The sequence below is a fragment of the Eschrichtius robustus genome, chromosome 8 (genome assembly GCF_028021215.1).
Source record: "Eschrichtius robustus isolate mEscRob2 chromosome 8, mEscRob2.pri, whole genome shotgun sequence".
NCBI classification, from domain to species: Eukaryota; Metazoa; Chordata; class Mammalia; order Artiodactyla; family Eschrichtiidae; genus Eschrichtius; species Eschrichtius robustus.
In genome coordinates, this window is record NC_090831.1 from 6925300 (window position 1) to 6947221 (window position 21922).

Genomic DNA, 21922 nt, shown 5'->3' on the forward strand with positions numbered 1-21922 from the left:
TGACATTGGTGTTCTCATTTCCCTGGCATTCTTTTTGTTGAATACTGTGGTAATTTGTAGCAGAGGAGGAGGTGTGGCTTTCACCCAGGCAGGACTTGATCACAAGGCCAGCAAACCAGGCCAGGGCTGTCAGGTGACAGAGTGGCCAGGCGGACAGACAGGTGCTGGCTCTGACGTGCGGTGGCAGGAGGTGAATAGATGTTTCTGCTGCTTCATGGGGCTCTGTACGCGTCCCCCTGTCGACAGGCTAGATCTGGAGCGAGGGAGGGGCCGAGGGGGCAGACAGCGGCCAGGTGGAGCTGAGGCCAGGAGCAGAGCGATGAGCCGGGTATTTAGCTGCTCAGATGGCCTCACAAGGACTGTTCTTCCATTTCAGATCTCTCTCTCTCTTTTTTTTTTTTTTTTTACAGATGACGTCTGCAGTGAACGGATTTTTTTTTTTAATTTACTTATTTATTTTTATTTATTTATGGCTGTGTTGGGTCTTCGTTTCTGTGCGAGGGCTTTCTCCAGTTGCGGCGAGCGGGGGCCACTCCTCATCGCGATGCGCGGGCCTCTCACTGTCGCGGCCTCTCTTGCTGCGGAGCACAGGCTCCAGACGCGCAGGCTCAGTAGTTGTGGCTCACGGGCCTAGTTGCTCCGCGGCATGTGGGATCTTCCCAGACCAGGGCTCGAACCCGTGTCCCCTGCATTGGCAGGCAGATTCTCAACCACTGCGCCACCAGGGAAGCCCCAGATCTCTCTCTCTCGATGCCAGTAGTGCATCAGTTATCTGCAAACCAACTTGCTAAATTCTGTTCCTGCTGACAGTGGGTATACCTTTCACTCAGTGGAACGAATGGAATCTGTGGCCAGGCCCCGCCCTCAGCCCCGGGGCGGGTGTTGGGAGCGTGCAGGAACCAGGGAGGACAGGGCGCCCCTCGTGCCCCGGGCCCCATCCAGGTCCTGGTTGCTCGCCTCACCCAGGGCGGCAGCACCGTCGGTCCTGCAGATTTACTCCTGAGCATGCTCCGGACTTGCTCGCTCGACCCCCAGCAGGCGTAGAAGGTGACTTCAGACAGACGAAAACGTGTTCTGGGCTCTGCTCAGCCAGCAGCCACCCGAGACGCTCGCTCCAGAGCGGGCTCCTCTGGGGTCAGCGGTGCAGGGTGAGGCTGGCAGTGGGAGGCTGCCTCTGCCCTCTAATTCCAGTGCCCGCCCGCCGGGGTCGCTGTCTCAGCCCCAGCCCCGGAGGCTCCGGCACCCGGCAGTGCGGGCGCGCCTCTCGGACCCCCGCCCATCGCGTGGTGCTCTCGGCGCTCTCACGGCCGTAACCCCCGTCACAGGGCAGAGGAGTCACGTGGCCGCTGCTAGGCAGTGGTCCTGGTAGAGCCTGCGTGCCTCACGTGCTGTGGTCTCATGAAAAGCCTGGCTATTTCTGTGTCTGACCGTGTTAGTTTCCTAGGGCTGCCACCAAAAGGAGCGACAAACTTAGTGGCTTACCACAACAGAAGCTCACTCTCTCATAGTTCTGGAGGTCAGAAGTTCAAAATCAAGGTGTCAGAAGGGCCGTGCCCCTCCCAAGGCTCTAGGGGAGAATCCTTCCTCCCTCCCCCCGTCTGGGGGCTCCAGGTCCCTCCCACCTCTGCCCCAGTCTTCACGTGGCCTCCTGCTCTATAGGCGTGAGTCCAGATCACCCTCTCTCTTAGCAGACACCAGTCATTCCTAAATCCAGGATGACTTCATCTCAAGGTCTTTAACCGATTAGATCTGCAAAACCCTGTGTCTAAAGAAGGTCACATTCTGGGGTGCTGGGTAGGCATGAGATCTGGGAGGATGCTTTTCAGCCCAGAACAGAGGCTGGTGTCGGGGCGGAGGTCGTTAGCCCCAAGTAGGTCTCGCTGAATATGGCATTTTTCCTGGAGGTTTACTCGTGTCCTGACTCCTGTCCCCAGAAATTCTTCCTTAGTCTCTTCCCTGATTAGCTAAGGCAGGAGAATCACCAAAGCTATCCCCCTCCACCCCAGGCAGCCTCTATCACCTTGCTTAACTCGCTTTATTTTTTAAAAACACATCTTGCTACCTGCGAAGACCTGGTTTATTTACTTGTTTAACTTGAAACTGGGAGGTGAGCTCTGTCAGAGCCAGGCCCTGGCTGCTGCCCCTGTCAGGCCAGGGCATCCAGAACTCTGCACACCTGCCTGGGTGATGAGGCCCAGCTCACCAGAGGGTGCCCGGGTATTTAGCATTCTGATTATCTTGTGTCAGTTGGCAGCTCCACAAAAGTGACTTCTTATGTGATGCGACACATAGCCTTGGCAAGTTCTGCCCGGTACGGAACCGGGCTTGTGACTCTGGGGGATTCACATCTCAATTCTGGCTTTTCTTAGGCGAGTTGTCTCTCTGTGGCCGCAGAAGGGCCTCTGCCATCTGTCTTCCCGGCAGCGAGAACGGTGCTGGATAGCCTCTTTGGGGTGCCCACTCGGGCCCCAGCAGGCACCCCATGCTCACCTCTCTGGTTTTTTTCCCCATATTTCAACTAATTTAAGTTAGATTAGTGACGAAAATCTAAGCTGAAACATTGTCTTATTCTAGTTCTATATCGACTTTCTCTCCGTAGAGCAGCGTCTCCTATTTCCGGTCCCTCTCTCGTTCGTGAGCTTTTCCCCTTCTCTCCTTGGAAACCCTACATTCAGATCTGCCTGCTCACAAGTGTCTGCATAGATGGAAGTTTATTTGACCCCAAATATCAGTCTTCTGCCAGCACGAGGAAGAAACAAACACCTGACCACGGCAGTGCCCACCACAGGGCGAGTTCAGCTCTGCCCGGGCCCTGGTCAGCCATGAGTTTCCAAAGTCCCTGAGTTGAGTTTCCAGGGCCTGCAAGTTTTCCAAGATAGTGCTCTATATAATAGTACTCAGAATTTCACCTTGTTATTTCGATCCACTGCTCTGCCTGTTGAACTTCGTTTAGGTTCGCTCTCATCCAAAGTCGGTTCACGTTGCAGCTGTTAGATTTGTCTGCGATGGAGCGGCTTTCTATTTCACAAGAGAAACCTAAGCCACTGTACTTGAATAGCTGCGGCGATGCAGTGTCTGTCCTTGCAGGGAAAGGAAAATAATGGTTTCTTCAGCTGTAAAGAGAGAAATTTGCTCTTGGGTTAGTGACTGTTTACCTAAGTATTGAACAGTTTTCTCTGTAAAAGTTAGAAGTGAAACTACCCAGAAACACTTAGTGGCTGACCAGAAACTAAACTTGCTGGCGTTTTCAAGGTGGGATTTATTGACTTACAAATGTCCTCCCTGATTCACAAAGGCACAGGCTCTCTTGGGAAGTTTCCCAGTATTCACAGAGACCTGGGTACCATTACGTAGGTTTATTGTCCTGGCTAAACTGCTAGGAGGACAGATAAAATTATATCACGGGCAAAAGAAAAAAAGAAAAAAAAACAGAGGCGGCCTAGTGGGGAATCTTGCTGGGGCTGGGAAAGCAGAGGTGCCGTTCCACACAGGGTGAGAGTGGATTCTAGGCTCAAGTCTCAGGAGGCCGTGGAGACGTCACCTGCTCCCTCATCACCGCTTCCTGAGCTCCTGGCTCGGGAAGGTGCAGGGGGCTGTCACTCACGGGGAGTAACTTCGGTGCTTCGGAAAGTGTGTGCATTCTTCCTGGCTGCATAAACCAGCTAGTAAATCCCAAAATAATTAGACGGGATAATAACGTAGTAAAATGTTGGAATCCAAAAGATGCTGTCTGTCATCAATTCAGTTTAGAGAACACCGCTGCCGTGCCAGGCTCTTTCCTCTTAGAGCACCACAGAGCACATTACTGCCGAGTCCTGCATAAATCAGCTCTCTAGGCTGTGATTGATTTAACATTTTCACAAACCTTTGGGACCACAGAGCTTTCTTTCACCTAACCTGGATTAAGATCTCACAGAAGTGAGTTTTTAGAGAGGCGATATACCTTTCAGATACTTGACCAGGCCCTGGTGAGATCTGAAGGTAGCTGGGGGCTGGGGTGGAGGGGTGGGTGGGTGGATGCTGTCAGAAGGAAACCGACCACAACTTCAGAAGCACCGAACTACGCCTAGTTCACTCTGTAAGATGCGACTTAATAAGGATGAACTTCAGAAAACATTCCATTCGAAGGATCCATTTTTTAAGTAGACGGGATACTTAGTTTGGTCTAAGCTCATCTGAAAAAGCCCCAGCGTTTTCACTGCTCACACATTTATAGGCGCTCTCAGGGCACGAGAGCAGCGAAGAGAAGACCCATCCAGGTGAGGAGAGGAAGGTGGTCCTGCCGATGACGTAGCAGAGCGTGCTGGCCCCTCGTGTCTGGGTCTAGGTGCCGTGTCATGACACCCACATCGACAAATTGTGGCCTGGTCGTGAGGGATGAGCAGGGGTGGGAGAGAATGAAAATCATGCTGGAAGAGGGGCCGGAAGAGGAGACGTTGTCCGTCAGCCTCGCGCAGCCTGCGGGGGCAGCGGGGAGACACTGACTGCCCTGTGCACGGCCTCCTGTCTGGGCCCAGGTGGCTCTGGCCCTCGCGCCCAGGTCTGCTCCCCCCACCCCCCCGCCTGGCTTTCCTGTGCTCCAGATCAGGACTCCTGAAGGCGAGGTTCCAGGCAGCCCCCACCCCGCTGACTAACTGTGCAGCCTGAGGGTGGTGATTCAGCCTCCAGCCTCCAGCCTCCAGCCTCCAGCCTCCATCCACGCGATGGGAGAGGAAGGCGCTTCCTAAGAGCTGATTCAGCTGCAGAGCAGGTACCTGCGTAAAACCCTGGGCAACAAGACCGCAGACGGGAACAGAGCCCCACAGCAGATCCGGTTACCAGATATTTCAGTTATTTGAATTATTTTTTTATTTATTCTCACATCGTTCCACAAGATTACAGTTGAACTTAATCAACCTAAATGATCACTTTACAGTATGTCACTATAAAGCCAAAAGTTGCTGTACTGTTAAAGCATGTTCATCAACTTCTGGTCATTTCACTTGGTGATTTCTTGAGCATATATCTGTCAGTGTCAGGTATCATGTGAAATATGTATATAAAGAAGACAAAATTTCCTATCTCCCCAAACTTGCACACAGGTGAGGAAAACAGATCCATACAGAGGTAACAATGCAGCAGGAAATGAGTGGGTCAGAGCAGGAGAGCTGAGGGACCAGACTCCCAGAGGCTGCTGTACAAGTCACACGGGGACAGCAAAGCGGGCTCAGTCGGCCAGCTGAGCGCCAGGTGCGGGGACGGCGGTGGTGAGGCGGCCGCCCTGCACCCTTGGGAGCCTGGACGTGGCTGTGGTGCTGTGGACACGAGTGAGAGCCCGTCCCCGTCCTGGGGACCATCTGAGGGAGCAGTGAGAGGTGACCAAGAGACACTGAGGGCTGCCGAGGGATGAGGGGCGGGCCGGAGGGGAGGGGGGACCCCGCAGGAACCTGCAAGCGCGGCTTCATCACGAAAGCGAAGGGCGCCACGCGGGAATTTATTCATGATCAGACTTTGTTGGGAAGTGTAGCAGGACGTGGCAGCAGCCTAATTCAAGGTCATGGCAAAAGGGGTAGAGAAGAGAGGATGGATTTGGCATTTAGGAGGAAATGATAATCACAGCGCCGAGGGAGGACTCTCCCTGGGCACCGTCCTAAGTGCTCCATGTGGATTAACTCATTTAATCCTCTGAGTAGCCCGTTGTACATATGGGGGAGAGTGAGGCAAGGGGTGTTGAAGTAACTTGCCCAGGTCTCAAGCTAGGAAGTAGCAAAATCAAGATTCCACCCCAGGGCTCCTTGCTCCCAAGTCTGTGCTTTTCCCCAGCACGTGATGTCACGGGTCAGAGTGGAGCCCACAGGCTGGTGAGCCTAGCAGGCCTCCTGTCCCTACACAGCAGGAGGTTGGTGCCTGGGACAGGAAATTCTGACACTTTCCTGCCTCTTCTGAGGGCAGAGGTGCAGTGGTGTGGACGCCATGCCTTGCTTTACTCTGCCGGAGCCCTCCGCCTACCCCTCCGCTTCCTATTCTGCCACCTCTGAGGTCACCAAGTCAGCGTCTGTCCCCCCTACCCACCACTTCCCCACATGGTGGTTAAGAAATACACTAGAAATGCAGCTCGTTCCTGCCTCTCGCTCTGGGCTCCTCCTAAGAGTCGCAGGATGCTGCAGTGCCTGGGAATACGGTCCGTACGTGTCACACCCAACCCAGGCCTCTCTTCTCCCCCAGGTGTTGTGCGAGGAAAGTCTTTAAAACCCTCGTGGAAGCAATCCTGTGTCTCCTGTGCATTCAGGTCCCAGGGCGGCTCTTCAGATCCCCTTTTAACCTCAGTATTGCAGCATCCATCCTAGCCGTCCTGTGTTAACTAGCAAAATAAATATGTTCCATTAAATTAAAGTGAGGCTCTCAGAGAGAAGAATTAGGGAACTGCGTTTCCAAGAGGCCCCACGAGGCTGACGCTGATATCGCTTCCTGCGGGTCTCTTTTGGATTCTGAGAGTTCACGAGCGATGTCAGGGCTCTTATCTTTGGTGCTGGTTAAACTATAACTCTGCTGGGCCTAGAACTGTAACCGAGATGGCCTTTCAAACTGCCATATTGTGTGGGACAGAGACCAAGGAATAGAGTTTTATCTAAGTTCAAATGAGTCTAATCTTGTCCCGAAATTATCTCTGATTTAAATCCCTCTAGCTGTGTGCTCCAGACACGTACTGCTCTTTCCTGCCCTTTTCCCAAGCCTTCTCTGAAGGCTGGTGTTACGAGAAAACGTTGCAGTTTATTGCACAGTTGCTCTGCTCCTTTAAAAAAAAATCTGAGGTGGGGGGGAGGGCAGGGGTGGAGCTACTTCCATTGTTAGATTCCCATCCACCTGCCCTTGGGCACGCTCAGCGGCACAGGGCCAAGATGCTGGGGGTGTGGCGTCCAAAGCAGTCTCTGGGTCAGCAGACAAGTCTCACTTGGAGGCCTCAGCAGGAAATTAAGGGCACCGTCCGAGTGGTGGCCTCAGAGCCCTTGGTCTGTGAAGCAGCACCAGCCCAGGCTCTGGGCCCCTGGGTCAGCTGTCAAGGCTGTTGTGTGGGTACCAGACCTCCCAGCACCGGGAGAGGCATCTTCACAGGTGTGTTTGAAATGCCGGGCTCGGAACTGTCGGCCGCTATTATCGTTCATTCATCCCTTCCTTCCTTCATCTTCAACAAGCTTTTGTAAAAAATGTATCCAGTGCACCAGATCCTCTGTTAGGCATATAAAGAGGCAGAAAGAAAGTTCACGACGATAGTTAAATGTAGCTGGAAATGCCCTCTGAAGTCCTCCTTGTGGGCTTAGTGAACCACAGGGGAGACGGATGCTGCTGAAAGGAGCCCCGTGAAGGGGGGGAGGTGCCAGGGAGTAGGAAGTCCTCCTCTGCCAGGAAGCCCTGCTTCTCTCTCCCGCTCCACGCTCCATCCCTAAGGAATGATTCCTAACCTGGAAGTGCTATTCCAGGGAAGCACCTGCCCACTTCCTCTTGAATAGACATGAGCCCATTAACCTTATTTCCCGGCACCTGAGACATCTTAGAAAGGAACCATTTAAATCAAACGGCATCTTAAACATTCAGGAGCTTTCTAGATAATACAGTGGACACATGGGAATCTTTTTTTTTTTTTTTCCCCAAGAGAAGAAAAACATTAAAGGCCTCAAAAATAGCCCTCAAAGACCAATTCCTGGTAGTGTCTTTGTAAGATCCTCTTTTCCTGTGATGGCTAGTTTAACCCTAGAAGGAAAATTTGTAAACTTCGCTTTGATGTGACAAGTTAATTAGTAATTTTTACCTAATATCTATGCAAAAGGAAGCAATGAATTTGCCAGAAAATTTGGGATCTATCCTTATCTGCAGGTATTCCCTGCATTTGCACTAAAATGAAGAGAGCTACATGCAAAAAGCTCGAGGGTAACGCAGAGTTGGTTTTGCCCATTCATTTCCATTTTGTGCCCTTCGGTAAGCATGTCTGTGGTGCCTGCCCTTCACTGGAGAGTTCATGAGTGTCAGCTGTAAAGGAGGCTGGAAATGTGGTCCACCTCCCTGGCTGGGGAGAGGAGAGGTGCCTTTGTGAGCAAGGAAGAGAACACGTGGTTCCAGCCACACAGGCCGTGTGCAGAACTTGACCCTCCGGCTTCTCCTGCCTGCCCGTGTGGCCCTGCACAGGGGCAGGGGCTGCCAAGCTCATGTCTACGGGTTAGAGCTTGCGAGGGTCCAAGGGAAGCTTGGCCCAGCTGGGCAGGCTTCAAGCCAGGAGTAGGGGCAGGAAGTGAGCCCGCCTGTCAGGGGAGAAAGGGCAGGTGACAAAGACACCAAGGGGGCAGTGGACAAGGGCTAGAGGTGAGGGGTCACACAGTTAGTCCTTCGTAGCCGCGGTTCTGCATCTGCAGAATCAGCCAACCGTGGATCAAAAACATGTGGGAAGAAAATTCCAGAAAGCTCCAAAACACAAAAGTTGAATTGGCTGGGCACAAGCAACTGTTTACATAGCATTTACATTACGTTTACAAGTGTGTACATTGTATGAGGTGTTATAAGTAATCGAGTGGTGATTTAAAGTATGCAAGAGGGTGTGTGTAGGTTACAAACAAATACTTGCTCCATTTTTTATAAGGGACTTGAATATCTACGGATTTTGGTTAGGGGGGCGGCAGGGAGAGGGGTTCCCGGAACCAGTCTCATGGGTACTAAGGGGTGACTGTACATCCGAGAATTCACTATGTGTCGGGCACTGTGCTGGGTACTTCTCAAGTATTCTGTCTTTCTTTCTCTTCCAGCCTTGATTCTGATTACAGCAGTTATGGAGGCAGCCAGGGAGGGGGTAGGGAGTGGCACCTTGTATCAATAAAAGCAAATTCAATATCCATGTGATTTCAATTTAAAAAAGAGAAAATAAAACAGGACCAAAACCTTCACTGGTAGTGAATCATGTAAGATGGTCCAGGAAAGCGTGATGAGAGCCCTGGATCCTGGGGAGGTGGCACCCCAGACACGCTGGCGCGGGGAAGGCGAGGCCAGGCAGGTGGGGTCGGCCGTCCGGAGCAGCGTGCAGCGTCTAACCAGGTCGCGGCCCGACGGCGGGGCTCCTGCTCTGTCACTGGCCTCTTCTATTTGTTCAACTGAGTTTGAAACTTGAGTAACCGGATGGCGATGTTAGTAAGTCAGCAGCTAGTTATGTCTTCATCTCTTCACCTTTTCATCCGTGGAGCAGATAGACTCTGGTCACTGATGTTACCAGGTGCAAGTCACTGTGTCCGTGGAGGGCAGTCGGTCCGCAGACAGGCTCCGGCTCAGAGGCTGTTGCGTACGTGACACCGCACCCTGCGCCGGGGCGCCCGCCCTCTGCCTGATCCCCGCTGAGCACCCACCCCTCACCGCGTGGCCCCGTGTTGCAGGGCATGAACTACCTGGAAGACCGGCGCTTGGTGCACCGAGACCTGGCGGCCAGGAATGTGCTGGTGAAGACGCCGCAGCACGTCAAGATCACGGATTTCGGGCTGGCCAAACTGCTGGGCGCCGAGGAGAAGGAGTACCACGCAGAAGGGGGCAAAGTAAGGAGCTGGCTTGTAGAAGGGCAAGCACTCCCCCGCCAGCAGGCTGACAAATGGGAGGGCCGTCCTCAGAACCTTCTGGGTGAGGTCACAGCTGCCACCAGCACCTGGGTCTAGCCAGGCCCTTCTGGCCGTGCAGCCAGAGCTGCCCGGGGAGCAGGATTTGCTGGGAAAGTGCGTAAAGGTGTTTCTGACACATCCAGAAGCCAAAGGCAGTAAACGTGAGTTCAGCTCCATCTCTAGGTGACCATTAGCCAAGGGTGGGTTTCAACCTCCCACTCCTGGGTAAAGCCCCTTCAGAAGAGCAGCTGGGAGAGCAGCCCGGAAAGGGCCCCGTGTTGGTCCAGCAGCTCCCGAGGGGCGCCGGCCGCGGCGGCATTGGCTTCTTCCCCTCGGACGGGCCTAGGGCTTCTCCAGGGGGCTCTCCCAGCGGCGAGGGGTGCGGGTCTCCTGATAGGCCCTCCGGAACGCTCTGGATCAGCTGATCCTCTCTTCGCTCTCACTGTGGCCCGCGTGGCTCCAAGCAGCTAGCCCTGCAGACAGCCACGGACGCAGGGCACAGCCAGGGCCCCCAGCTGCCAGCACGTGCACCCAGCTCGGCAGAACAGCCCACACACCCAAGGCCCTCAGCTCTGGGCCTGACAGAGGCCCTGTTCGCTACCAGACTAAAACCTCTCCCCCGGCTGGGAAGGAACACTGGGCCCGGGTTGGGCTGGGGGTGGCCCAGCTTCCTCACCTTTGTTGCTTGTAATGCATTCCAGTGTGATCTACATTTTTTCAACCGAGGGAAGCTAATTGTTGTCTTATTACTTTTCTCTCTCATCATCCCAAGGTGCCTATCAAGTGGATGGCCTTGGAGTCAATTTTACACCGAATTTACACCCACCAGAGTGATGTCTGGAGCTACGGTGAGTCGAAATTCTGAGGCTGATGAATCAGGGCTGAGGCTTCACTGGCTCGCGTTGTCGATGTACATGATACACTCTGCCGTCCAGGGCAGTGACTAACAACCCCATAATCATCGCCGTCTGTCTGTTGTACTAGGAAATGTGAGAAAGGAAATTGAGTGGAACTACCGTACCGGGTGTCACTGGAGAGAACAAGGAGCGTGTCAGGAGAGCGGGTAGCGGGAGGGAAAGAACTGGAGCCTAGGAGACGCCTGTCCCCCAGAATCAAGCCAAACGTGACCTCTTGCCCTGAATTTGAAGTGAACCAAAGGGAGATGACAAATCAGGTTTCGTGGGGAAGAGTTTCCCGGTAGAGAAATGTGGTTTTATGATGGACTGACTCGGGGGTTATGGTTTCATACAGTGAGCGGTCATCTTTGTGTATCAGAGAGAATGGCTTCATGAAACGCACTGTGAGGGTGTGTGTGTGGGGAAATATGAGGAAAGGGAGGTAGTTACTGTTTCCAGCTCTCGTGAAGGCCGCCTCGTCAGGGTCTGACTCTTCTTCCTTCCAACGAGGACAGCTCAGGCACACCTTCCACGCTCTCGCCTCGTCCTCTGTACAGAGCGTTTCCTGGGTCCGCAAGGGCCTTGCCTTTCAGGAAGGCACTTCCACTGGCTGCCGTGCTGGGGTGCTTCCGCCTATGTTACTGCAGGCAGTCTCCCTGTCACCCAGAATCAGCCCAAAGGTTGCAGAACACCTGATCTGCATTGACCTATGCATTATCAGCCTATCCCAGCTATCAACCCAACGGAGGTGAAGGGAAGGAGTCACCCACCTCCATAGAAACGCGTATTTGGGGAGAGCAATAGTAAAAAGAATCTCCGAGAGGAATTTAGTCACTATCACAAAAACAAAATCATTCAGGATATTGTCCATTTAGCATTTCTTTCAGAGCATTATTAACTTCCTAATATTCCAAATGCATTTTTAAAAATTTCATGGGTCTTTGTCTTTTCTGCTGTAACGTAAGCTTTACAGAGACGGAGATCTCTGTGAATAGAATAAGTGAATTTTCATTTATACCTGTGAGCTAGCTGCTCACGATGAATGAACTAGATAAGGAAATAAAGCTATTCTGATGCCTTATTTTCAGTCATGTTCAAGAAATGTCTACTCCCCCAGAGGGATGGGAAGAAACGCCGCTTTCCCATTTGTGGTCCTGCCCAGAGCTGTCATTGTCATTGTCACAGCCCAAGCCACCCCCACCCCCCACCCCCAAGGACACCAAGCAGGGGCTCCTCCTGGGTCTTCTCTGGGCTTGTTTTGCACCCACTCATCTATTCTCCAAACAGCAGGAAAATATATCTTTAAACCACATTAGACGTTCGCTTCTCTGTTTAACATCCTTCTTTGGTTTTCCATATATGTTCCAGATAAAACCTGAACCCCTAACCGTGATCAATAGGATCAAGAGTGGTCTCTCGCAGTGGTGATCTTGAGTGGTCCGGCTCAGTGACTTAATCCCTGTGAATGATTACAACCGGCATCAGAAAGCCAGCATCACCACGGGGGCTGTGTCTTTCGTCTCAGTGGAAATCGTGTTGTCAGTGGTTCCAATCTGCTGTCCTGGCAGTACACCGGACCTGTTACAACATGAACCTGAGTTTTTAGTCTAAAAACATATCCTGTTACTCCACTCTCTAGGCTCCAGTCAAGGCAAAATATTTTAGTCAGTTAGGGACCTACGTGTTCCACTTAGGAGTTGAAAAGAGAGAGAACTCATAGCACCTTCCAGCCCCACTTATACCCCACAACCAGGTACACACACCGCCCTCTTTCACCGTTTGTTCCGAAACCTGAAAAGCTGCCTTCCCGCAGGAATTCATTGTGTGTGTTTAAACGCAATGTCTAAACCTAGTTAGAGCAGGACCAATCGACTTTAAAGATCTGGACATGAGATTTTCTTTCTTTCATCAAGTCAATATTGATTCCGTGGTGGGCAGGACAGAAGAATCTATTTTCTTGTCCCTGGACCACTGCTCTTCTTCATTCTTCAGCCTTGCATTTTGCCTGTTAATTCAGGTCATTTGGTTTGGGAATGACCTCTGGAAAATCTAAGCAGATGTGTGGTGATACGCATTTAGAAGCCAATCTCAAGAAAAGGGGTGGTTAGACTAGCTGGAGACCAGGAAGGCCCCGGGTTCCTGTGTCTGGTCCCTCCCTGTCTGGTCTGGGGGCATACTCCCCACGGCATTTGTGTGTTTCTGGAGCAGAGAACTCCCATCAAGGGAGGCACGGAGATGGAAGGACCATCAGAACTTCGGAACAGTCTTAAAAAACACCAATTCTAAAATTACTCCTGCTTGGATTTTTTTTAATCACGATGATTGATTGATGTTGAAATTAAAAGTATGGGGTTTTTATATTTATCAAAGGGAACACAGGGGGGTTTTCTTCCAATTTTTTTATTCTTTAAAAACACAGGCTTATAACCTTGCCGGTAAGTCATCTGCGGCCGATGATGTCTGGGTGTGTAACTCCAGCTCCACAGACCGTAATCCGTTATGTTTCAGAGTGGTGGTATTCTCTTTGCTGTTATTACTAAAGTTTACTATTTATTGGCCACTTACTGTTTGCCTGGGATTGTCTGAACATTGCAGTTGTGTTCTCTTGTTTGATCCTCACAACTGTCCTATGAGGCAGACGCTGTCATCACCCCCCTTTACAGGGAGCTGAACTGAGACTTCCAGCATCAAGCAAATTGCCCAAGGCCACAGAAACATGGGTTTTTAAACCTTAGACACAGTATGTCAACAACGATGACTAAAGACAAGGTGCTGTGATTATTATTGACTCATACAGCAACGCTTCTTCCTCTTAGGAGTCACCGTTTGGGAGTTGATGACCTTTGGGTCCAAGCCTTACGACGGGATCCCCGCGAGTGAGATCTCAACCGTCCTGGAGAAGGGAGAACGCCTGCCTCAGCCGCCCATCTGCACCATCGACGTCTACATGATCATGGTCAAGTGTAAGTGGCCGGCTGCACCTGGCCCTGGGCTGCCCTGAGCCAAGCACCCCAGGCCTTCGACGCCCTGAAGACATGCTGTCACAGTCCGTAGGCAGGCACATCTGTAAACACCCCCTCAGACACTTCTGAAAGCACTTACCTGACGCACTGAACACTGTGAGCTGACGTTTGCCCATGTTCACAAGCAAACGAGTAAAATCAAAGTCCTCCATAAGCCATTACACCAAAATACTCTTCTCTCTGAGTTGCTCAATGAAAAAAAAGCTGCCCCACTTTTTGAAGCCTGTTACCAGAGAAACTTTTTAAATGCCTAACAACGAGTAACCACAAGAGGTTAATAGAATCGGCATTTCTGCTTTGACGTCAACCTTTTCAGATAGTGGATTTATGTGAGGACTTCTGCAGTGTAGCAAGTAAACATTTTAATCCAAGTAAGAGTGTGTAGCTTGACTGTGACACTACCATGCCATCAGAATCACAAATTCAGTAGGCTCTGGGGGTAACATTACATGTATGATGAGCATTTATACAGAAGGGAGCACAGGGAATGTGACAGAGTTAATGTAAATATTAAGCCTTTCTGAACTTTAGACCACAGAGTTAATCAGTTTTAACGTCCTTGCTTTAGGTTGCGGAAGCTGGGATCCAGAGAGGTTACATGATTTGTCTAAGGTCACATAGCAGTCTGGCCCAAAATAGCCTGACATCCTGCTGATAGAAAATAAATAAGAACCCTCAGGAATCATGAGGATTTCCAGTCAATAGCTGTTCCTCCAGCATGTTTAATCTAGACTTGGATCATTGTGTACTCAAATGCACTGGCATGGTTGACAGAAGTATCCCCCCCCCCCCAGGAAAGGCACTGAAGCACCCCTGTCACGTGCACATGTGATAGCTTGAGTGTGTAATACAGTGAAAGCACCAGGGTGTGGAGTTCCCAAACGCCGAGGTTCTTAAGAAAGTCCCTAATTTTCCCTAAACCGAATCTGGTTTCCAGCTTACTAGACTGCCGAGTGAATATGGATGAGGGTGCATGTCAAGGGAGGACTTTACTGAGAGACTGGACCCAGGGCGCCCTGCAGTCAGAGCAGTTCACAGAAAGCAGTGCATATCGTACAGCTGCTGGGTCACTTAAGGCGATGACACCAGAATGCTGGCCCTTGGAAGGGGAGGTGCAGAAAATTAGAGCATGTTATTGCCATTCTGGCTCAAATATGTGATGGCATCAGGGTCTTTAAACAGTAATCAGTGCTGGTTTGCCAAGACTGAACAACCTGTCACGAAGATTAGGTTTCGTCCTCATTTATTTGTCTAAAAGAATCTCACTGTAAGTGCTTTCTTTCAGCGATGCCATCTTTATCACTTCTTTCAGGGTTCTAATTGCACTGACTTTCCTCCTTCCTTCCCCAGGCTGGATGATTGATGCAGATAGTCGCCCAAAGTTCCGTGAGTTGATCATTGAATTCTCCAAAATGGCCCGAGACCCCCAGCGCTACCTTGTCATCCAGGTACCAGCTCCCAGTCTGTACACCCACTGGGAAAATCCCTCTAATAAGCATCAAACGTCACTATGCTCCGTCCGGTGCCGACACAGCCTCCCCGTCTCACAGGTCACACCACTAACCCTCAGTGCGTTAGAAGAAGCACAGCCCAAGCTGTGGACTAATTGGAGCGCACCATGGGGCCCCCAGCTCCATCTGCCATCCCTGTGAGCCCCTCACACTCGGCCCCCGTCATTTCATGGTCCCCTTAGCCAAAGCCTTATGTTGCTCTCATGGAGAACCGGGGCTTTGGTGTCGGGCAAACCTGGCTTCAGATCCCTGACCCTGTACTTACAACGTGAGGTTAACAAAACTCAGCTCGCAGAGCTGCTTTAAAGATTCAGTGAAATAATATATGCAAAATACTTTGCAAAGCGCCTAAAGGTTCTGCTCAGCAATCGCAGGGTGTGTGTGTTGGAGGGGAGGGACCCCACACCACCAGGCAAGCGATTCTCCATCACCAGCTGATGTCCTTCAGTTCAGCTCAATCTGACACTGTCCACCTGGAGACGGCGTCAGATCCCACAGTCCTCCAGGACCGCTTCCCCCCCCCCCCCCGCCCCAGTTCAGATGCCCGTCCCAAGTCCAGGTTGTTACCTGGGCATCTGACCATCTGGCGGAAGGTTCCCACAACCCCCTCCTTGGGTTCCATTAATTTGCTAGAGTGGCTCTCAGAGCTCAGAAAATCTTTTTACTTACTGGATCACTGGTTTACTATAGAAGGATATAACTCAGGACCAGCCAGACGGAAGAGATGCACAGGGCAAGGCATTGGGGAAGGGCGCAGTTTCCGTGCTGTCTGGGTGCACCACTCTCCCCGGATCTCCAGGGGTTCACCACCCCGAAGCTCTGAGCCCTGTCCTTTCGGGGTTTTATGGAGGCTTCATTACATAGGCATGATTAAATCATTGGTCATTGGCAATGGATTCGACCCCTAGTCCCCCTGCCCTCCCTGGAGGTTAGGGGTGAGACTGAAAGTTCCGACCGTGTAATCACATGGTTGGCTCCACTGGCCACCAGCCCCCATCTTTCGGTGCTTCCAGAAGTCTCCTCATTAACATAAGAGACACATAGGGAATTCCAAGGGTTTAGGAGCTCTGTGCCAGGAGCAGGGAAGAAGACCAAATGTGTATTTCTCATTGTACACAGCACAGCACTCAGTAAATGCTGTGGCTTTGGCCCTTCCTTTTTCCTCCTGAGCAGTTTGCATTTCCTTTGAGGACTTTGAGACATCAGGGAATTTTCAGTGTCTTAATTCCAGGTCGGGGGAAATGGAAGGAGGAACTGTACTTCCCAGAACCGGGCAGGGGGAGGGGGGACGAGTGTATTAGAACCCAACTGGCAAACACCCAAGCACCTGCTGACAGCAGACCCGCCTCGATAGCCAGGGGGTGGAACGGCAGCTCGCCGGACCTTTCTGATGGTCTCACAATCTCTGCGCCAGGGGGACGAGAGGATGCATTTGCCAAGCCCTACGGACTCCAACTTCTACCGCACCCTGATGGACGAAGAGGACATGGAGGATGTCGTGGACGCCGATGAGTACCTCATCCCCCAGCAGGGCTTCTTCCACAGCCCCACCACTTCCCGGACGCCCCTCCTCAGTTCCCTGGTACCAAAGTCACTCTTGCTCAGGCTCTGCCTCCTGGTTTGAACAGATTGAGTTTTAGCAAAAAAATGATACCCATCTTGTGGAACTCAGGTAGAGACAAAGAAGTAAACGTTAAGCAGATGGTAAAGCCAAAATCAGAATGAATCAATTCAGTGTTATTATTTATCTTACTGCCTTGCAACAACTGGATCATAATCTTTTTTGGTCCACTAAGGAACAGAGTTAAATCAGAACTAAACCTGGTTTTTCTAAAGCTAATGAGTCAAGACGAAATCAGGCCCCTTTAACTGTGCCCACTCCCGGAGGCCCCCCGTCCTGCTCTCAGTGGGGCTGGGTGAGCGTCCACGTGCACCATAAACAGCTGCGATTCTTTTTCAGAGCGCCACCAGCAGCACTCCCACTGTGGCTTGCGTTGATAGAAACGGGGTAGGTACCAGCTCCTAGAAACCAGAATTAAATCACAGCTCTGTACCATGGCTCTATTAGACATGAAAAATGCCCACCCTAACCCAGAAAGCTGTGATTTTCCTTCCTGTATTGTTTCATCCCTACCCTACGGCCAGCAATTAGCTATCGCTTATCAAAACGCTATTGAAAATACAGTTGATAGACCAGCAGCAGCATGCAGTTCATGGACCTGGCAGTCTGTTAGAAATGCAAACTGTCGGGCCAGCACCCCACACCTCCTGACTCAGGATCTGCGGGGAGGGGCCTGGCCGTCTGTACTTGAGCCCACCTTCCAGGTGACGCTGTGGCTTGACGTGTGAAGCCTTGATTAGACCCACACTCACCAATGTAGCAGCCACTAGCCACATGCGGCTGCTTAAATTTACATTTTCGTTAATTAAGTTAAAATCTAAAATTCAGTTCCTCGCACCTGTGCTTAGTAGCCGCCACGCAGAAGAGCACAGATTACAGAACATGTCTGTCATCGCGGAAAGCCCCGCTGGACGGCCCCGGCCGGGGCCGTGCCGCCTGCCCTGTGGTCTGCGGGCCACCTGTGGGTGGAGCGGGTCCTCTCCCAGACCTGCTGAATCAGAATCTGCAGGTTAACGAGCTGACTGTCAGGGGGTCCTGATCCCCGCCGAAGCGAGCGGCGCTGGCTGCAGTAACCTTGCCTAATCTCCTCCCAGCAGAGCTACCCCCTCAAGGAAGACAGCTTCTTGCAGCGGTACAGCTCAGACCCCACTGGCACCTTGACCGAGGACAGCATCGATGACGCCTTCCTTTCAGCGGCCGGTGAGTGCCTCGCCCTGGAAGCGGTCATGCTCCTCGGCCTCCGTCCCCGGCGCCCCGGCCAGCTGCTGCTTTCCAGCTGGTCCAGAGGTGGGGCCCGTGGCACGCGTGCAGACACGATGGATGGAGGAAGAGGCCGATCAACAGAAACCGCTAGGCAGGCGCACGGGTCTCTGAGGGGCTCAAGGCGTGTCCAGGTTGTCTTTAGAATGAATCTGCACATTTTCTAGAATTTGAAGCAAACAGCAGAGATATACATGTGTGAGTGTGTGAGCATGTGTGGGTGGGTGTGTGACACATTTGATCTCTGTTCTCTCTCCTGGCTCCGTTCTTGGCCTGTGAAACGTGTATTTGCCTAATCTAAGCTTTATCCCCAGACAGACCCAACCATCACACACACACACACACACACACACACACACACACCCTCAAGGGAGGCTGTCCTCTGAGAACTTTAAATTAGCAAAAGATAAACGTGCCCATCGCTTTGAGAAGGACAGAAAAGAACACAATTTATCTTAGCCAGAGAGTCGTCTCCCCAGGCTTCCCCGCTTCTGTCATCCGTTGCCTCATTGAAGAATATTCACGGGTTCGGAATGAGCCGTGGAATCCTGCTTATTAGGACGATGCTTTGCTGATTACGTCTGATTTCTTTTCAATTTCAGAATACGTAAACCAGTCGATTCCCAAAAGGCCCGCGGGCTCTGTCCAGAACCCCGTCTATCACAATCAGCCTCTAAACCCGGCTCCAGGCAGAGACCCTCACTACCAGAATTCCCACAGCAGTGCCGTGGGCAACCCTGAGTATCTCAACACCGCCCAGCCCGCCTGCGCCAGCGGTGTGCTCGACGGCCCTGCCCTCTGGGCGCAGAAAGGCGGTCACCAGATTAACCTGGACAACCCTGACTACCAGCAGGCCTTCCTTCCCAAGGACGCCAAGTCAAACGGCATCTTTAAGGGTCCCGCCGCCGAAAATGCGGAATACCTGAGGGCAGCGCCGGCAGGCAGTGACCTTACCGGGGCCTGACCACGGAGGACGGCCTCAGCCCTAAAAATTCCAGCCCCTTCAGCCCCCAGGACCAAGCCACGGCAGCTACTCCATCCTGCCAGCCATACTCACATTCACTCTTGGACCCGTGGACTGGTTTGGCCACATCTGCCGTGATCAGCCCATCTTTCAGCCAACAAGTGCCCCCGACTCGGATGCACTTTGGGGAATTGCAGGGACATTCCTTTGTCTTCAAACTGTGAGGCTTCCACAAAAGGCATCCAGAAAGAATGTTGTCCGTTTGGGCAGAAGTTCACCTTTCAATGAGGTATATTTGAAAAACACTAAATACGTTTTAAGGAGTTTTATTGCTTGGGGACCTCTGCGGTTTTAATTGTCATTGATTTTGCTCTTAATGGACTTTTCCAATGAGGGAAAATCTTGCTCGTAGCACCTGTGGCACTGAGTTGACCCAGGCCCACCTGTGACCAAGAAGCAAGGGTCAGTCTTCCAGCGAACACTTGATTCCCTTGGCTCTGCTTGGAGACTCTTCCATTGCAAGACAGTTGAATAACGAACCAGTCCTCTGGCTCCTAAGCAGGCCCGATTGGTACTATATCAAATCACGGCAGGTGCAAGAGGATAAGCCACTTTGAATTCTTCCTGGGCAAGGAAGAAACAGAGGGGGTAGAATTCCTCAGACTTACTTTTATATAAATGTCTCCATGGTACTTAACTCTCCATTGGTTGACCAGTGTTTTCTAATTACAGGTATTAGATTTGTTTCTTTTCCATTCCATTGTTTTGAAATTCAGTATGCTTTCCCTGTCAGCAGGAGGAGACGGTAACCAAGATCAGCTCATATTTGATTCGTCAGCATTCAGACCAGTTGCCTTTAATTGAGATGGAATGACAGTGCAAAAAAGGAACAAACCCCCCAAATTTGAGTCCCAGAGGAAATACGTCAAGTCCTTTGGGGGTCGGGGGACAGGCATGTATCGGGAGAGTGCAAAAACGAAGCTGCGGTTAAAACTTTGAGCTCCCCCCGACAAAAAAAAAAATTGTTTAAGCTACTCATGGAAGATAGTTTTCTTTTTATTTCACTTCAAGGGTTTTTTACTCCAAGGGTACTTTGCTCCTCACTGGTAAGCTGCCCCCCCGCCCCCCACCGAAGCTCCTCCTCGCCCTTGGTGAGCTGCAGGGTCCAGGCTCTGGGGCAGCTCTGCAGACACGTCTCACCCTCACCACTGCTGGCACGTTTTAGACTAGAGACAGCATTTTGTGTCGTGTGGCATTCAGGTGGTAAATATGAAATTTGACTTTGATGATAACTGCCTTCATACCATCTATAGGCATGTGAGAAGAAGAAAACAATTTCCCCTTAAAATAACTCCCTGTAATTGGAGGACCTGCTGCTTAGGACACCAGCATTTTGTCAGCTGTGTCCCCGCACCCTGACTGTTAACACACTTCTTTGTAGACAGTGTTATAAACACTCTTAGCATCCACCGCAGCCAGGAAGAAATGCTTCAGACAGTATTTTCAGCCGCCCATCCCACATCCCACATCCACGATTTTCCTTTAGCTTTTATTTATTGACTCAGATGGATCAGGGCCCCAGTTTTTGTTACCAAAGTATTTTATTTTGTCTCAATGGAAATATAAACTATATTCAATTCCATCACATCGTGTTCTAAATACCCTTGAACACCTTACCAGCCTGGCATAGGTACTGAAGATAAATAAAACATAATCCGTGATTCCACGAAATTCACAATTTAGCGAAGAAAATTGACTCACAGATACCAGCCTTAAAACGATATGACAGATGCCAGACATGACATGTCAGCCCAGCACCGTGACAGCACAAAGCAGGGCGTAAGGGGGGACCGGGTCCTGGAGGAGCCGTGGTGGAGTTGGGTTAAAAGACCCCCCAGGGTGTCAGCCACTGGAAAATGGAAAGTGCATTGCCAGCAGAGGGAGTGTCACCCACGAAAGCATCTGCCACAGGAACCACTCATGCAGCCAGTCTACAGGCCCACTGCCCCTTCCGGCCTGGCAGTTACGTTCCCCAGGGGCCCTTCGGGTCCGTCCCCACGGGGGATTTGAAAATGATTCGAGGAAAGATTAAACAACATCTCTTAAGAGTCTGAAATTTTATGTCCTTGTCAGTAAACCACTTTATTTATTCACCTCAGAACATAAATACTTTAGCCCACTATTTATCCAGCACTGAGAAACAGAACGATTCACATTCTGCTGTCACTTATTTGTCAGGAAACAGATGGTGAGGGAGGACCACGACATGCTGGTCCAATTGTAGCAGTAAAATCCTAGTATTTTTGTAATTTGAAATACTTTAACATAATAAAACAGCGAGAACTATTCAAGTTTTTTCTTCTTTGTATTTCAGTTTTCCTGCGTAAAATGTAGTTGCTAAATTCTCTTAAAGATTGTGTTTCCCAAAATGGTCTCACTGTGTCTGTCCAGGGAGGTGCAGGGGGGCCTGTAAATGCTTCAGAGCCCAAGAGAGCCTGAGTCCAGCCCGGGGGTCCCTGGGCAGTCAGGAGGGCGGCTCCCAGGGCTCCAGGATTCCCACGTCTTGGCTCTGACTGGCTGGACCTCAAAGCTTAACGCTCACCCCTTTGGTTCCTCCTAGTTGACACCAGGCCCCGAGGTCCCACAGAGAGCCTGTCCTCTGTTTCCTCCCCAGCCGTCCCTGGAACCCTTCCCCATGGCCCAGCCCCAGACCAGGCCTTTGGAAACAGGTCAGGGGGAAGTAAGAGTTAGAGGCTAACATTTACAGCTGACCCTTGAACAACATATGGGTGCGGGTCCCCTTAGACGTGGATTTTTTCACTAGTGAACGTGACAGTTCTACACGAGCCCCCGTTGGCTGAATCCTCAGATAAAGAACCGGAGGCTCCAGAGCGCCGACTTACTAAAGTTACTGGCGGGTCCACTGCTCAGAGGGTCAGCGCCCCAACCTGAGTCATTCCAGGGTCAGCTGTCCAGTGGGCCTTACACACATCTTCTCACATAATCTTTAAGGAGTCCCCGTAGGCACACTCTACGAAAAAT

At 51.4% G+C, this 21922-nt stretch overlaps 1 protein-coding gene across 4 annotated transcripts in view; it reads left to right on the top strand.

Annotated features, from left to right (window-relative positions):
• Window positions 1–21231, top strand: part of EGFR (epidermal growth factor receptor) — a 192773-nt gene extending 171542 nt beyond the window's left edge. Inside the window, exons 21-28 of one of the 4 annotated variants that reach the window (XM_068550233.1) lie at window positions 9390–9545; window positions 10378–10453; window positions 13318–13464; window positions 14875–14972; window positions 16450–16617; window positions 16996–17043; window positions 17751–17856; window positions 18519–21231. In XM_068550233.1, the coding sequence (XP_068406334.1) occupies window positions 9390–9545; window positions 10378–10453; window positions 13318–13464; window positions 14875–14972; window positions 16450–16617; window positions 16996–17043; window positions 17751–17856; window positions 18519–18880 (1161 nt within the window). In that variant the 3' untranslated portion in view covers window positions 18881–21231. The remainder of the gene's footprint in view (window positions 1–9389; window positions 9546–10377; window positions 10454–13317; window positions 13465–14874; window positions 14973–16449; window positions 16618–16995; window positions 17044–17750; window positions 17857–18518) is intronic. The other 3 variants (XM_068550234.1, XM_068550236.1, XM_068550237.1) reach the window with 3 other exon arrangements.
• Window positions 21232–21922: the final 691 nt, after the last annotated feature.